This window comes from Melitaea cinxia, chromosome 4 (assembly GCF_905220565.1).
Source record: "Melitaea cinxia chromosome 4, ilMelCinx1.1, whole genome shotgun sequence".
Classification (NCBI taxonomy): domain Eukaryota; kingdom Metazoa; phylum Arthropoda; class Insecta; order Lepidoptera; family Nymphalidae; genus Melitaea; species Melitaea cinxia.
This window is the reverse complement of record NC_059397.1, coordinates 482326-500904: the sequence shown is the minus strand read 5'-3', so window position 1 is coordinate 500904 and position 18579 is coordinate 482326. Positions and strand designations below refer to the sequence as shown.

Genomic DNA, 18579 nt, shown 5'->3' with positions numbered 1-18579 from the left:
CGTGTACGCCGTGGCCGACGTGCCGCCGCAGGTCTACGAGGTGAGCGCACTTCTGTCCACCGACGTGACACAAACACAACGCACCCGGAGCACTTCGCGACCGAGGGGCTGCGCACGCTCGTGTACGCCGTGGCCGACGTGCCGCCGCAGGTCTACGAGGTGAGCGCACTTCTGTCCACCGACGTGACACAAACACTTAACGCACCCGGAGCACTTCGCGACCGAGGGGCTGCGCACGCTCGTGTACGCCGTGGCCGACGTGCCGCCGCAGGTCTACGAGGTGAGCGCACTTCTGTCCACCGACGTGACACAAACACAACGCACCCAGAGCACTTCGCGACCGAGGGGCTAACAAAAACACGAGTACTTTCTTTTTTATCTTTTTCTTTATTCAAGAAGGTCAATATATTCTTGTGTATAGTTATACAAAACGAACGTATACATTACAGTGCAGTGTAATAAATTAGCCGCTTTTAATACTCTGTGTAGCAATTATTTCTAATTTTTATATTTTTTCAGGATTGGTCGAACACATACCACAAAGCTAGTATAGCGATACACGATCGAGAACAGAAGATCGAAGAAGCGGCGCTACTCATAGAAAACAACTTGCGGCTTCTCGGTGCCACCGCCATCGAGGACAAACTGCAGGTAAAATATTCTATTACTTAAAATATCACTTGAAAAATACATACTAAACACTTAATATCTATTTTAAAAAAAATGAACTGTCAACTGAATCTGTATCTGTTTCTCCACAGGACGGCGTCCCGGAGGCGATAGCGGCACTGCTGAAGGCGAACATACACGTGTGGGTGCTGACCGGCGACAAGCAGGAGACCGCCATCAACGTGGCGCACTCGGCGCGCCTGCTGCACGCCGCCATGCCGCTGCTGCTGCTCAACGAGGACAGCCTCGACGTGCGTACGGCCGCCACACACGCACCGCTCGCACTCGTGTGCACGCACAACACACACGTCCACACTCGCACAGTACACAGCACGCACACATCAACGTGGCGCACTCGGCGCGCCTGCTGCACGCCGCCATGCCGCTGCTGCTGCTCAACGAGGACAGCCTCGACGTGCGTACGGCCGCCACACACGCACCGCTCGCACTCGTGTGCACGCACAACACACACGTCCACACTCGCACAGTACACAGCACGCACACATCAACGTGGCGCACTCGGCGCGCCTGCTGCACGCCGCCATGCCGCTGCTGCTGCTCAACGAGGACAGCCTCGACGTGCGTACGGCCGCCACACACGCACCGCTCGCACTCGTGTGCACGCACAACACACACGTCCACACTCGCACAGTACACAGCACGCTCACATCAACGTGGCGCACTCGGCGCGCCTGCTGCACGCCGCAATGCCGCTGCTGCTGCTTGTCGCACCGAAGACGCTGCTGCCCGTCTTCGGCCTGTGTATGTCAAAGCCAGCAGTTGGATGGTTACCCCGCCATCAGTTGGTTTTATAAGTTCCAAGGTGATAGTTGAACTGTCTTATCCCTTAGCCGCCTCTTACGACACCCACGGAAAGAGAGGAGGTGGCTATATTTTTAGCCGCAGCCACACAGCAAAAAAAGTCAATCTGATATGTATTATTACTGCTTTGGTGTACAATAAAATGTATTGTTGTTATGTTACGCCGTCACATTGCTGCTGCTCATTAAATAATACCTATGCACAAAATGTGTACTGAACCACATACCGTCCACACAACGTCCACGAAATAAATATAAACATTTATTTACACATGTATGAAGAATATAATTGGTGTTTTTTTTTTTTTTTTTTTTTTAATGTTCTTAATGTAATTGTTTAATTGTTAATGTTTAAGAAGTTGTAGAAATTTATTCATCAAAATCATTCGGTTTGTTTAGGCGACGCGTGAGAGTCTTTCGCGTCACTTGGCAGACTTCGGAGAGAACCTACGCAAAGAGAACGAAGTGGCGCTCGTTATCGACGGACAGACACTCAAATACGCGATGGGTTGCGATCTCAAGAAAGATTTCCTCGACCTCTGCGTATCGTGTAAAGTGGTCGTTTGCTGCAGAGTTTCACCCATACAAAAGTCTGAAGTGAGTGCTAATATTCTTCCAAAAAAAATAATACCTATATTGTCTAAAGTGTAGGCTGAATGAATGTATTTCTTTCTTTCTAAATCGGCCGACATTAAACTTCGGTATCTCATTTACCAAATGCTTTAAATCATTAAGTAACTTTATAACGACGCGTTGGCGTCAGCGATCCCAGCACTGGCTGTTAAGCTAGCGGTCGCGGGTTTGATCCCGCACATGATTATCATTTGTATTGACCATGTAGATGTTTTTGTGGTCTGAGCGTTTGCGCTTGTGTATTGTGTGTTTCCGGACCTCCGACACAGGAGAAAATCCTATTGAGGGCCGTCGAGTTTTAAGTGTTCATTTCTTTATTAATGTCTAAATTCCAACTGAGCCTTAATATATTTAATGCAAAATATTTTATGAATTATATGTAGAGGTGTATATTTAATAAAAAAGAAAAACCTTTATTTATTGAAGGTAGTAGAAATGGTGTCCCGTGCCACGGGCGCGGTGACACTGGCGATTGGCGACGGTGCCAATGACGTGGCCATGATCCAACGCGCCTCTGTCGGTGTTGGCATTTCTGGGGTCGAAGGGCTGCAGGCCGTCTGTGCCTCCGACTACAGCATCGCGCAGGTATCACAACTTAACTTCTCTACTCTGTGTGTGACAATATAGTCGCGTCGAGTCAATAGTACAATCTTCGAACCACTGTTTGTATCATTATATTCGTCATTGGTTACAGTTTTAGTCACTGTCGTACAATTGTGACCAATTGTATTTGTTAGTTTGTTTGTATTGTATCGAAATTGTGGCGATGTTTTATAGTAATGATCACTATTCACAGTTGTGGTCGCTGTTGTACAGTCATGGTTACTGTTCACAATTGTGGTCACTGTTGTACAGTTATGGACACTTGTTCACAATCGTGGTCACTGTTGTACAGTCACCTTCACATTTGTATACAATCATGATGCTGTTGTAGTTCCAACAATAATTTATTACAATTTTATTTTTCCAGTTCCGGTTTTTGGTACGGTTATTACTAGTGCACGGCGCGTGGAACTACTCGCGCATCAGCAAACTGATCCTATACTCCTTCTACAAGAATATCTGCCTCTACGTCATTGAGCTCTGGTTCGCTATATACTCGGCTTGGTACGTACTATTTTGATTGTTTCTTAGATGAAATTAAAAAGAACGTTTTATATAAATAATGGACTGCTGTCTTTACGAAGACTACTCCATATCCACAAACACATTTTTACGCCATCGGTAGCGAAACGAAGTTTATTTGTTTTCTTTCACAGGTCTGGTCAAATCCTTTTTGAGAGATGGACGATAGGTTTCTACAATGTGGTGTTTACGGCGCTACCTCCCTTCGCTATCGGGCTCTTTGATAAGATCTGCTCGCCGGAGATAATGCTCAGGGTGAGTTCAACAATGTCTAACCTAATAATTAATTCGACGTTCGAATGTGTTTTAAGGTTAAAGATCATTTATTTCTCAAAAGAATACAATTCACTTACATGAGAAATTACAAACACTAAAAATAAACAAAAATTTGTATGTTGGGTACATCGCATCGCAATATATAAACAATTTATAGTCGAAAATCAAAATCAAAAATAGCTTTATTCAAATAGGCTCCAAGAGCACTTTCGAATCGTCATTTTACAATCGATTATTATATTGATTGATAATTAGTCGAGACAAGAAATTAACAATATGTAAGGTAGTATTAAAATATATATACACCAGTTAACAATATGTAGGGTAGTATTAAAATATATATACACCAGTTAACAGAAATATGCGCAACTGGAAAGTGTCATTCTTAAGGAGTTATTTTGTGTTTCATTATATAACAAAAAATTAATACACGTATTATTATTTATTTATTTTTAAGTTTAAAGGTGTCTGCCCACTATCCCGTAGCATACCATGACCGTGCTAGGAACGTATCCGGCACGGAAAGCAATCCGGTACGCTCTATTTCGCCCACTGAAGCGGGCCGACAGCGTTCTGAACCCGTATGAAACCCGTGTTTAATCTGTATGATGCCCGTATGTGACACGGCAAAAATCCTTTCAATACACTCGTAAAGCATCGGTTCATTCTCGTACAAATATCAGTGTTGCGTAGACGCGTTAATGTGGTGAAATATTGAAATAGTTATGGCTTTAAGGAAACTAACGATTGAACAACTGACATTATGGCATATTTACGTACACATTCTATTAGTTTTTCGTCCTCCATTTTTACACATCTATACGCATTCACGCCTCTCGTTGAAGTGATGAACGGACTGACAACGGAGCAACACTGCTACAACGCATTTAAAACGGGTTTGTAACGGTCATACTCCCCGCTCAGTCACCGTTTAGCCGCCTGCGCGCAGCGGTCTGGCAACGTCGCGTGCCATGTACGTAGCGTGTCCGCACCGGCAAAATATTCCCTCCGACGAATAGTTGACGGGCCGTGCATGGCACGCTACGGTGTCGGCCGGTGACGGAACGGTCTAGTGGGCATAGTCTCATACTTCTCAATACAAAGAATAGTTTTTTGTCTGAAACGGTCCTAGTACGGTCATGGTATGCTACGGGATAGTGGGCAGACACCTTAAACGTACTAATTGTTTTGCTTTATTATAAATTTTAGTATTTTTTTTATTATAATAAAAAAAAATATTTTATTATTATTATCCTTTTTTCCTTGCCAAATTCCATAACCTGGAGTTTAGTTTTTATTTAAGAGGCTCCCCCTTCTCAATGACCTTGAGCATTTAGACTTTGCCACATCCCACCCACCCGCACTTCACCTGATCAGTATTACGTAAAGGTTATTAAACTCGGCCATCTACCGGCTCTAGCTTGTACTACTTAGGACATGCGATTGATCCGTTTCCTAGACCAAGAGCTTGCGTACAAGTTGTGATCATCCATAATTATTATTTAATTTTCTTCTTGTCGTGTCGATCATTTAGGCTATAAAATTATATTAATTACTAGTTGTTACTTGTTGTTCAGTTCGCAGTTATAAAATAAATAAATTTCTAAAATAAAAGTAGCCTAAGTTACTCCTTACTATATCAGCTATCTGCCAGTGAAAGTTCCGTCAGAATCGGTCTAGCCGTTTCAGAGATTAGGCGGAACAAACAGACATACAGACAGACAAAAATTATCAAAATGCTATTTTTGTGTATGTATCGTGCATACATCCATATGAATTTAGTAAAAAGCGGTTATTTTAATATTAAAAGCAGCCGCTCCAATTTTATTTGTATAGATATACTAAATTTATGTTTTATTCTATTATCGGCTCGGTGAAGATCGACTTTAGGTTCGGATCTTAGACCACAAGCTAAGCAGCTTTACATTTACACAGCTCAAAATTAATAATTTAAATTATTTTTTTATTTGAAGTAAATACAATTGCAAAATTCAACAGTAAGTCTGTCTACCTGTTACATTTTGATGCCTATCTTGGATAAAAAAAAGTAAATAGATTTGCGCGTAAACAAGAGCAGCGTGCGATGACGAGCGACACAAGTTCCCCGTACAAAGGCCTCTGGCCGTCTGCCGCTAGGGACACGATATCGAATCCGATACTTTACTCATATCGCTACCTTTTGATTCGATACTAGTATTCAGAAATTCGATACTTCCTTTCGATACTTAGTACTAATATCAGTACTTAGCATCAAGTATCGATTCCATAAAAAGAAAAAATAAACGAGCAACTAACTCGTAAATACCAATTTAACGCCTCTGCTTAATAGGTTTTCTGAACTGAACGTAATTTAATAAAACATAAAAATAAATAAACGCACTTCACTACTGCCAATATGACGGCAAACGATGAAACTGAATGGACATGGACCTTTTGGCTGCGCTGTTTACATTCTGTGGTAGACATTTTGTTTTTCGATTGTCATTTGTCAATATATCAGTCATCATCAACATCATCATACTTTCTACTGGATTTGACGATTTTGATAATTCTTCTTTTGTTGGAAAGGGGATATCCCTAGTTTAGTACCATGATAAGGAAACCAGGATATGATGATGGAATCCCTAAGAAATCGAGGGAAACTCTCGAAAATCCGCAATAACTTTTTACTGGATGTACCGATTTTGATAATTTTTAATTTAATCAAAAGCTGACGTTTATCATGTGGTCACATTTAAATTTTATCGAGATCTGATAACTACTTTTTGAGTAATCTTTGATAACGCGTAGTTATTTGACTAATTGTTCGTCGATCTACGTTGTATTACTTGTCGATGTAATTGAAGTCGATTTTTTTTCGTTTGTCCGCAAACACAATTATTATGTTTATCTCTTCTCCATAATGTGTTTAGTAGAAATAAAACCTTTTTTTGTATCTAAGTTGTTTATTTTTATTTTCATTGTGGTCCATTAATGAATCACAACAGGTCTCATTCATGGTCTGCGCGCCTCTGTTGTGGATGTGAATTAATTTAAAGTAATAGGGAAACTCAAAATTTATTCGATACTTACTCATATCGATACTTGAGTTTCGATGCTATTACTAATTTGATACTTTTGTTTCGATACCGATACTATATCGATATCAATACTTATCGTTGCGATATCGTGTCCCTATCTGCCGCGGGCCGCCTGTCGCCCGGAAAATAACCAAAAATTATATTTTTATGATTTTCTAATAAAATACTGCACTTAATAAAAAACCCTTCTGTAGAAATATTAAGTACAGGATTCTTAATTAATAAAAAAAATATTCACTACTGTAAGTAGTAAAATTAGAAAGTCTATACGATTTTTGTACGCGAAAGGAGGTCCAGGTAAACAATTATTTCTCTTTATTTAGAGAATTTTATACAAATATCTTACAGTCACATTAATAAACTGAATCCGAGTTACAACATATATTTATTTGATATTTTTAACGTAACTTTAACGTATACTTTATAGCACATGAAAACGGCCGAATTTGTCTGGGATCCCCTTAATGACATTCATGTAGTTTAATTTTTAATTAGATATTTTTATGAAGTTAAAATAATTAGTGTTTAGTTTAGAAATAATTATGATTATATTATTCGATTTTTTATATAGTTTTTGAGTAATTTCTTGAAAGTAAAAAGCGACTTAGCTTCCCTAACGTCGTTTGGCATTTTATTGTACAGTTGAGTACCTTCGAACATTACACATCTCTTCCCATAGTTAGTGCGTGGTCTATAAAGTATAATATCGTTGGGAGATCTTAATTTCAATTTTTATATTTGTTGTTTTTTTGTAGAAGTTATTTTAGAGTGTAAATCCTTGTTTAATATTTTACGTATCAATAAGCAATTATAATAAACATAAGTTTGATGAACATTCATAAGACCAGTTTCCTTGTAAATTTGTTGGTTGGATGTGAAGAAATTATATTTAAATACATTTTTTTATTAATTTTGTGCTACTTTAAAAGTTTGTTTTTGCCGCTGAGCCCCAGAGTTCAACCAAATAATCTATGTGTGGCTTAGTAAGCGAATTATATATAATGTACATCATGTGGCAAACATCGGACGATGATTAGAAGTTAATTTGGATTTAATTTTATGGATATGTGGTTTCCATGTCAATTTACTATTATCCAATATTAATCCTAAATATTTTTCTTGGTCAACTTTTGTTATTTCTTGATTATTTATTGTTAAAGATACCTTTAGAAAAAAAAATTTTTTTTGGAGCAAATACGATATGTTTAGTTTTTGAGATGTTTACTGTAAGCAAGTTAGGTTGGAACCAAATATTCAAGATATCCAAATCGTTCTGAGCATCCTTTACAATAGTTTCTAAGTTATTTCCATAGTAAAATAAGCTAGTATCATCTGCATGTAACGAGATATCACTTCGGAGATTTAAAATATGGATATTGTTTATATATATGAGAAAGAGTAAAGGGCCAAAATCGAACCCTGGGGAACGCCGCAAGTAATCACTCGTGTTTTATTAGTTTTATTTCGTAAGACCGCGTCTAAGCAAACGCAATGTAAGACGTCCTCCGCACGCTCGAACGACGATCTGTTTCCGGTGGAGGCTGGATGAGTATCGCGGAAAATCGGGATATCTGGCGCGATCTTCGAGAGATCTATGTCCAGTAGTGAACTGCGGTAGAATGGAGTGATGATGATGAGAATGATAAGGTGATAGAAATATCGAAAAAACTAAATATATAACATAAATATGTAAACATTTAAACAAAAAAAAAGAATGTTCGTACCAACCGTGGCCGTGAAGGAGCACTACAGCCCAGTCCCCCGCAGCACCCCGTGCTGTACATCCCGTCGCAGCAGGGGCTGCTGTTCAACGTGCGCGTGTTCTGGGTGTGGGCGGTGAACGCGCTGCTGCACTCCGTGCTGCTGTTCTGGCTGCCCGTGCTGCTGGCGGCGCACCACGTGCTGTGGCCGGCCGGCCGCGACGGCGGCTACCTGCTGCTGGGCAACCTGGTCTACACGGTGAGTGCCGCGGCTCCTGCTCAACACTCCGTGCTGCTGTTCTGGCTGCCCGTGCTGCTGGCGGCGCACCACGTGCTGTGGCCGGCCGGCCGCGACGGCGGCTACCTGCTGCTGGGCAACCTGGTCTACACGGTGAGTGCCGCGGCTCCTGCTCAACACTCCGTGCTGCTGTTCTGGCTGCCCGTGCTGCTGGCGGCGCACCACGTGCTGTGGCCGGCCGGCCGCGACGGCGGCTACCTGCTGCTGGGCAACCTGGTCTACACGGTGAGTGCCGCGGCTCCTGCTCAACACTCCGTGCTGCTGTTCTGGCTGCCCGTGCTGCTGGCGGCGCACCACGTGCTGTGGCCGGCCGGCCGCGACGGCGGCTACCTGCTGCTGGGCAACCTGGTCTACACGGTGAGTGCCGCGGCTCCTGCTCAACACTCCGTGCTGCTGTTCTGGCTGCCCGTGCTGCTGGCGGCGCACCACGTGCTGTGGCCGGCCGGCCGCGACGGCGGGTACCTGCTGCTGGGCAACCTGGTCTACACGGTGAGTGCCGCGGCTCCTGCTCAACACTCCGTGCTGCTGTTCTGGCTGCCCGTGCTGCTGGCGGCGCACCACGTGCTGTGGCCGGCCGGCCGCGACGGCGGCTACCTGCTGCTGGGCAACCTGGTCTACACGGTGAGTGCCGCGGCTCCTGCTCAACACTCCGTGCTGCTGGCGGCGCACCACGTGCTGTGGCCGGCCGGCCGCGACGGCGGCTACCTGCTGCTGGGCAACCTGGTCTACACGGTGAGTGCCGCGGCTCCTGCTCAACACTCCGTACCTGCACCATAAGTACGTTGCGAAGCGTAAAGATAGTTACAGGCTGGAGTACAATGACTTGTGACTAATTCTTCCAGACAACCCAGACATAAAAAGGAAACTTATAATCTAAATTGGGTATATCTATCACTATCACTAAAACTTTACTTAAAGATCGATAAAAAATTTCGATGCCAATAACGATGCGCGTGTCTCCAGTACGTGGTGGCGACGGTGTGCCTGAAGGCGGGACTGGCCACGCACTCGTGGACATGGGTCACGCACGTATCCATTTGGGGCTCGCTGGCGCTGTGGATCCTCTTCATACTGGTGTACAGGTGATTATGTCTGAAACACTAATATATACACAATTAGTTCGATGCTAAAACAAAAGACATCTAGTTTTCGTAGCCCATGTTTTTTTTTTTTTTAAAGTTGACAAAAAATTGCAACTGTCTGTGTAAATTGATTTTGTCTGATAAACAAAAAATCTTTCATATTGCAGAAGTCTATAGTGATCGAAGGGTTATTCTTGCAACTCGAACCAACATAACTTTATTCAAATAGACCTTAGAATTACTTAGAGAAGAATTGGCAAAAAACTCAGTAGTCACTCTTTTAAAAATAATATATAATCTGTATTTTTATGTTTTGTTATTATCACATGATGTGTAAAGTATGTGTAGTAACAAAGCGCGGTGTGCCCAGCAACCTGTACCCCGCGATCCTCATCGGCGCCGTGATGCGCGGCATGGACCGCATGGTGTTCAGCTCGCTGGTGTTCTGGTTCGGCCTGCTGCTGGTGCCCGTGGCCACGCTGCTGCCCGACCTCGTCGTCACCGTGTGAGTGCCGCGTACCCTCTGCTCCTCGGTCGATAAAGCCGGCGTAGTGAAACTACCATGTACCCGGAAAACACGTTTCACGTCAAAGTCGTTTATGAACCGATTTTGATAATTCTTTTTTGTTGGAAAGAAGACATCCTAAGTTTGGTTTCATGATAAGGAAGCCAGGACCTGATCAGGATCTTGGAGAAATCAAGGGAAACCCTCGAAAATCCGCATAACTTTTTACTGGGTGTACCGATTTTGATGTTTTTTAATTTAATCGAAAGCTGATGTTTATCATGTGGTTACACTAAAATTTCATCGAGATCTAATTACAACTTTTGGAGTAATCTTTGATAATGTTACGTTGTATTACTTGTCAACGTGATTGAAGTCGTTTTTTTTTTTTTCGTTTGCCAGCAAACTCAATTATTATTTTTATAAACAACAAGGTCGGCAAACAAACGTGCGGCTCACGTGATGGTAAGCGATTACCGTGGCTCATAGACGTCTGCAAAACCAAAAGCACTGCAAACACGTTGCCGGCTCCATACCCAAACCCTCCCCCCCACCAGGAGCTCTGGTCCCCTTACTCATCAACAGGAACAGAACATTGCTTGAAAGCAGTATTATTGAGCTGTGATCTTCTGCAATGCTCCATATTTTGAGCCCTATCTCAGTTAAAAAGTATACAATTATTGTAGCATATCTCGAAGTCTCGATTTCGATACACGGGCGAGATCGAAGACGCGTCGCCGCGTCTCAAGGCCTTCTTACAGCGATAAGTCGGAAATTATTGACGTACAAGTTATTTTATTTACATTATTTTTTTGTTGGTTAGAACTCTACCTATAAGTTATATATTATGATGTCATATCGAACATTTAGTAAATGTAAGTTATTTTTTGTAACGGTACGATTATAGTGGAGATTTGTGAAATATTATCATTGGGCAAGTCATTCTCATTAATAAGAAATATCGTTTATTTCAAAACACATTATTTTTTTAGTAATTAACTAATATGATCGGTGAAGGTAGCCTTTGTTTTCAATTCATATAAAATAATGTAGAAGTTGACATTGATTTCGTATTACGATTTATGGCCAATCAGTTCCATTAGAATCCTAAAAATATTTTTCAATAAACATATACAAACAAAGTATTTATTATTTTATATCACACATATGATAGTACAGACACATCATTGCAGATGTTTGTAGATGTAATGTACTGTACGTATATAATGAAATATATTAATGCCTACAACAAACGAGCATTGTAGTTTAAACCCAATGTAGTTGCGTAGTGAAGTGGATAGCATCAGTCAGAGAGCTTATTATTGGTTCCAGCGTGCATAACTCCGCCTTTAAGACAATGACGGAGGCGGTGCGAGAAAGTGAGATCAAGAAGCGAGACCCCGCTGCGCTGCTGGCGCATCCTCGACACTCGTGAGTACCACACCCTTGCCGTCTACCACCCGACTTCCACTACCCATCACCTACAAACAACCACATACTACCTACCATTACCATCAATCAGCCACAACCCAGCGCCAACTTCCCACACTATACCTCCCTCCACCGGTAGGTGTAGGCAAGTGGTAACTTGCTTCCCACTACCCATTACCCATTACCTACAACCAACCACCCACTACCACCATCAACCAGCCACATCCTACCCCCAATTTTCCACCCATCTACCAACCACACACAGCCTGCCACCATCTTCCCACTGCCTACCGTTTATTTACCACCATCCATTAACCATCTATAACTTACCATCTGCCCAGTATCGTCAGTCGGTTGCATAATAAAGTAGTCAAAGTAGAAGTTTTCAGATGGCGTTGAAATTCGATGATAAAAATTAATATAAACGTGATTTCTATCATTTTAGTTATTTGTTACATTTTTAGCTTAATGTAATAATATGTAATGTTACTCAAATATTAGAAAAGGCATTGGATTGGATCGTTAACGTTTGTTTACAGCTGATATTTTGGTATTTTATCATGTGACCACCGATAAAAATCATCGAATATTCTGAGAAATTCAAATATTTCTGAGAAACAACAATTCTTAAATGAAATTTGATATACAAATTTTTTATTTCAAAATCTCTTTACGTCTGTAAAATAATCATTTATGAGTTTATGAGTTGTTGTTTTAATGTGTATAAACAATATTGCGTTCGATGATTTGATATTGATAGTTTTAATGTGTGAAGTTGTGTGTTTGTGTCATTTTTGTTGCATACTTCAATGTGCCGAGTTAGAGTTGTGATTAACAACTATATAATCTATGTATTTATGTAAAAATATGTAAATAATAGGCGTTTATGTAATGTTCGTAAATAAAAAGATATGTAAACAGGGGCGGGTTCTATATAAAAGCGTATATACTATGATATACTATGATAATGCATTGGCGTTGCTTGATTTTGGTTAGAATTTTGTAAAATTTTCAAACTACTCCATATTCTATAATATCTTCATAAAATTTTAAAGTGAAATATTATCTGGCGCGTATGACGGTTTCCAACGGAAAAAAGTTTATGATAATTTTTTTCTCAGAATTGTAATTCACTCTGCCAGATATTTCTGTTTACACTGCGAATTTAAATCTGTAGTTAATTAGTTCAGGTGAAATAGGATAGATAATCTATCAGCCGCTGATAAAATACGGCCTTACCTCTCTAAGGGTCTGTCTGTCTGGGGTTGATATCGATGCAAGAATCTTCTTTCATAGTATATGTGGATATTAAAACGCCCCTGTTTATAACGTAGGAAGATAAATACCTAGTTGTCGAGAAATATAGACGCCATAACATTTATTTTTATTCATATTTTATTTATTTCTGGTACATAATATCACCATCACCTTTATATTATGAGCACCATTTATTTTATTCGCACTGTATTTGAGTTCACAAGTCATATATTAGACTAATATCAGGTATATGTATATACTATGTATTACATAATGTAGTGTTGGTTATATTTATATAATATCGGAGGCATTGTCGCATTGACTGGATCTATGGACTTTCAATGGCATTTGGAAAAATATCTAAATAACTATATAAATAGGGATTTATATAGTAATTACTCTAAAAAACGTGTAGCGAAATATTGTTTTTTTTTTTTTAATCATTTGGTTGTGTTTTATATTCATAGTTCATACATTTGATCAGATATTTAATTGAAAGAGGTTGGAACTCCATGGACAGTTATTCATGTCACGTAAGAGTGTAGTGTGCACGCATCGGTGTGTAGTACGTATGGAGTCGTTTACGTTTGGTTGCCGCACTCCCGCACTGGCGCCCCGCCCGCGACCCCTCACCGGACCGACTGACTGCCGCCACTACTTACCCAGGACATCGGACTCAGTACCGTACACTAGCCTAGCCGACGTAGCTCGTTAGGGCGTAGAGCCTAGTTCAGGGGTAGCGATACGGCGCCGGGGCGCGAGGGTGCGAGGGGCGCTCTGACTGTGTTGTGGGGCGCAGGGGCCGCGCCAGGCGACGCCGCGCCGTCGCCCCGGCCGGGGACCGAGCTCCGGAACACGTCGACCCTGGACAAAATGGCGGACCCGTGCTAAATGGCCGACACGGACAAAATGGCCGCGCTGCACTCCGCCGGCCGCCGCGCCCGCGCGTGTCTCACGTCGTCTGACCCGCCTCACATATCTAGCCCTGGAGCTCCACCGGACGTTTTTATAAATAGATTTGACGCTAGTTTTGTACCCACGATTGTTCATAGGCGATATTTGTATAGTGTTTACATTCCTTCCGAGTCGCGATTCAATCTCCTCTCGTGATATTTTAATATGTAGTATTTATTAGTCGTGAACGACTCGATATTAATGTTTATAGTTTTTTTTGGTTGCAAGTTGGAGTTACCTCGTTAGCTATGTCGAGGAACGATAGCCTTTAAGAGGTAACGATTTTGTACGTCTTCGCTTCGAGCGTCTTCACACCGTCCGATACGATATCGTGAAGTAGATACTCGATAATCGATACTCAAATTCCATCTGATTTTATCGAATCTCGTATAAATGCCCTTAAGACCTCTATATGTGCTCAGTTTACTTTGATTGTCTTAAGCGATATCGTGTCTGATGGTGTGAAGAGGATCCAAGCGAATCCTTTGTTTATATAGACGCTACTTAAGCTACATTCCTTTATCGAAGCATCGTTCACAATTTATGTTCCACGCTAGGTCTTCTAAATTGAGCGGTGATAAAAGAGTTTCCATTATTTTCTTACTGTTGACGTTTTATTTCGATGTGTATATAAATTCGTGCTAAGTCTTTTATACGGAGTTGTATTGTTTATATTCCACTGTTACTGTCCGAAACTTGCTAAACGCGATGTTGAAATTATTTGATCTAAAATAAACTGAGACTCTTAGATAATTTTTGCTCCTCGATTTTGGATTTGCAACACTTAAAACCAGATTTTTTTATATAAGAATAGTAATTTCTACATTCCTATAAATATCTTCGTAGACCCTACTGTCTTCAATACTCGTGCTGTTATTTTTGTATAATAATATTTGACATTAATGTAGTTTAAAATGATGCCGATTCTAATTTGTTATCAATAAGGTCGTTCAACTCATCTCGGCGGGCTACTGTGTGCGTGCTCTTATAAATATACGACTGTTATTCATGTATGTGTGCGGGTAGTTATGAATTATTAACGTATATTTATTTGTGTTACGGGCAGAGGTAAGAAGAACCATCTCTGTGTATGAAAAAATGTCCATGAAAACGCGTCCAACAAGATTGGCGCTGAGGTAGCCTTAGGATAAATTTTAATGAAAGCGCCAAAAGCAATTCTCACAGAATTATTTTGGTTATATTTACTAAAACGTTTAAGACTATGTAAATAGTCGGGATTTTGTATATTAGCATTTTACTTATGTCAAGTATTTTTTTAAATATTTGAACTCGGTAAATTTCGCTTCGTCTACAATAGCTATGTTCATATCTTAGTTTTTGGGACGCCAGCGCTATTCTAGTATGTACTAGAACCTTTATTTTCAGTATATGTATATATATATATATATAGCTGGACACTTTTTCAACTTTCCTCCCATATGAGACGGTTCTCCTTACCATACCATAATTTGTGTGGCAGTCACGCGTCAGCCGTAGTCCCATCAACATATGTTTTTTATTGCTTACGTAATTCTATTATTATTTGGAATAACTATAAATGAATACTCAACACACTTGAATAAAAGTGCACTTGAGTTTTACAACACAAACTAAATACAGTATAGTACAAGTGACGCACACATTCGCGCCGAAATGACTTGAAACGTCTGTAACAAGATCGGTTAGTATAATATGATCGGATACATGAATACGGGGATAATTTTTTATTTTATTTATAAATCTTCTAAATAAATCTACTTATTAATCTATAAGGTAATTTTATTATTGGTCAAGAAGTCATTTGTGGGTGGAAATTGTAGCTTTTATAACATAAAATATTATAAGGGGTCACTGAAATGTGACTTAACGCGATATAGACGGGAGTTGAAAACGGAAAAATTTCGCGTTACGTATTTTGTGGACGGTCTCTTATTAAATGTTCCATATACTTTATATACCTTGAAAATCAAAGACTAAATAAAAAGTGATTTCCTAAGCATTTACATTTTTAATCGGTTTAAATATATTAAGATATGGAAACACTTATTTTGATACATGTATCCGATCGAAAAAAAAAAAAAAACATTCCGTCTTCGAAAGGCTGCTAGTATTCATAGTGCTGTGTGAAAATGTAGTCTAGGGACGTACTATAGTACAACTGTACTGTAGAACTAGTACGCTAGCATTTATATTTTTGTACGTATTATTTTTAGTACAAAATAATATAACTATTTATTTATTTTAACGTTTGTATAACGTGTGTTTTTTAAATTATAAATACAGTTATTGTTAAATTTAATTTCAATGTTTTTGAAGTAGTGTGAAAAATTTAAGTCGGAAATTGTACAAAAAAAATTGTCTGTTTGCAATATTTCGTGGAAACTTTGATAATTATTGTCATTGTTGATATAGAATTTTCCGTAGAATATTTTATAATTTATACTCAAATTGTTTGCGGTGATTGTTAGAAAATTTGCAGTGTTCAAATTCACGGAATATTGCAAATTACTGTCGTCGTTACATCTGTATTTATATTGTTTAGCATTAAACGATGGATTTGGATTGTATATTATATTACTTAAAATCGTTCTTCCAAATTGTATATATATTTTATACACAGACGACTGTACAGATTTTGCTGTATATATATAAGATCAATGGCCATCTATAAGCTTTTTTTCTTTAAGTTATAGTTTTTTTTTTTTTGTTTCGTTTACGCACTTATAATGATGACACCAGTATATTATAGTTTACGAAACATTGTCATATTTTGTTTTATTTTTGTGAAGTAACCCACTGTAGACGGTATAAGCACTATCATTTTATAAATTTTGTTATTATTTTCTCATTCACAAGTGAACGCGTGAACTGTGACGTCAGCGTCTCTGTTATTGTGAAATTGGTTACTAAAAATGATTAAAAAAGTGTTATTACTCTCGATTATACGATAGTTTATAACTAAGAATACGTTTTACATATAGTTGTAAAAATATTTTTAATTAATAAAAATGTTGAATTTAAATTTATCTGTCTATTATAGTTATCAAAATTATGTACACGTGATAGAAAACATTCTTATACACACGCACGAACACACGCTCAGCCATGTAAACTACATGAGTTAAGTAATATTCAATGTGGAGTTCAATTTACTTTAGACGATAACTTCTCTCCAATGTTCACAACACCATTAGTTGCTCCTAAAATCATTTTAATTTTTTATGCGATTAAAACATTACAAATAAAATATTGAACTATTCTTAAAAACAAAGAAAAAAAATTACGGCAAAAAAATCCTATTTACATGGAATTTGAAAGATCTGTACATGTCACACAAAGAGCTCGATCGGCTAATATCGGTACACGAATGTTTTCTACCACCGAGTCCGGCCCGCGACCGGCCCCGACCGGCCCCGGCCGGTCCGACAGCTAACTAACAGTGGTTGTTTCCTAGCGCGGCGGACGCCCGGCTCGCCGTTGCCAGGCTGGCGCAGTGTGAGTATACGCATGGCTTCGCATGTGGCTAACCGCTTGCACGCTTGTAGTAACCACTAGTCACGGTTTGTCTAACGAGTCCCGGCTCCGACCGGGCGCCGGTCCGGAGCCGGGCCGCTAGTGACGTCACTGTGTGTGGCAGCCTCACGGAGACCGCGCGCCTGCTACAGAACGTTCGCAGCGTGTTCGGGCGCCGCTCCGCCGCGCGCGCCACCACCGAGCTCGAGCTGTCGCGTGAGTACCGCACCCCCCCTCCCCCGACACCCCGACACCCCCAAACACCCCGACACCCCCGATACCCACAGCGGGACCGAAGCGTAACCGCGCGATTGGAACAACCGCTTCAGTAGTACACTTTTAATGTGTGTTTGCACGATGTGATTCAAAACAAATACTTTTGAAACTTGTCAACATTTAGTTCACGTCGCTAGCGGGACGAGGCGGAAGGGTTGGTATCGTTTGTTTCGACGAACTGTTATATTATTTATAATTTTTTTATTGTTCACATCAAGTCTTTGACTCTTTATAAATGTGTTTGTCACCCACCATAATGCAATTTAATGTTTTAGACATTGATTTATATCAACATGTTACGTAGAAACAAAGTGTTTAGAAACCTGAAAATTAAGATTTCACTTTTGATAGCATAATATAACACTTGGTGATCTCGTTCGTTTGTGGTTACATGTTCAAGTTTTGTATAAAACATTAAGATGTTATAAACAATATAAGTGGTACTCTGTCGCGCGCAGATGGTTTCGCGTTCTCCCAGGAGGAGGGCGCGAGTGTGTCGCAAGCGGACGTCATTCGCGCCTACGACACGAGTCGGCCGCGGCCGCGCTCCTGAGCTGACAGCTCACGAGCCGATACTGACAGCTCCCGATCCGGTAATGACAGCTCCCAAGCCGCTAATGACAGCTCCCAAACCGCTAATGACAGCTCCCAAGACACTAATGACAGCTCCCAAGCCCCTAATGACAGCTCCCAACTCGCCAATGACAATTTCCGAGCCGCTACCGACAATTCACGAGCGGCTACTGACAGCTCCCGAGCGGTTACTGACAGCTCCTGAACTACTACTCACCGCTGAGCCGCCGCCTGTGCGCTCTCAACTCAGCGACACACGCCCTCATCGTCGTACCGACGTACAAATTATCAAATATTTTCGTCACATTTTAATGAATTTTAAATATACATATTTTTAATCGTGACAGGCTTTAGCGCCCTCCGAGGGCTGTACTTGTGCATGTTTA

General features: G+C 40.6%; 1 protein-coding gene across 1 annotated transcript in view; it reads left to right on the top strand.

Annotated features, from left to right (window-relative positions):
• LOC123670069 (probable phospholipid-transporting ATPase IA) overlaps positions 1-18176 on the top strand; it is a 34911-nt gene extending 16735 nt beyond the window's left edge. Inside the window, exons 12-23 of the mRNA XM_045603578.1 lie at positions 520-651; positions 762-920; positions 1890-2087; positions 2550-2708; positions 3094-3230; positions 3383-3503; positions 8372-8563; positions 9566-9684; positions 10055-10189; positions 11522-11620; positions 17469-17560; positions 18079-18176. Coding sequence (XP_045459534.1) covers positions 520-651; positions 762-920; positions 1890-2087; positions 2550-2708; positions 3094-3230; positions 3383-3503; positions 8372-8563; positions 9566-9684; positions 10055-10189; positions 11522-11620; positions 17469-17560; positions 18079-18173 — 1638 coding nt within the window. The 3' untranslated portion in view covers positions 18174-18176. The remainder of the gene's footprint in view (positions 1-519; positions 652-761; positions 921-1889; positions 2088-2549; positions 2709-3093; positions 3231-3382; positions 3504-8371; positions 8564-9565; positions 9685-10054; positions 10190-11521; positions 11621-17468; positions 17561-18078) is intronic.
• Positions 18177-18579: the final 403 nt, after the last annotated feature.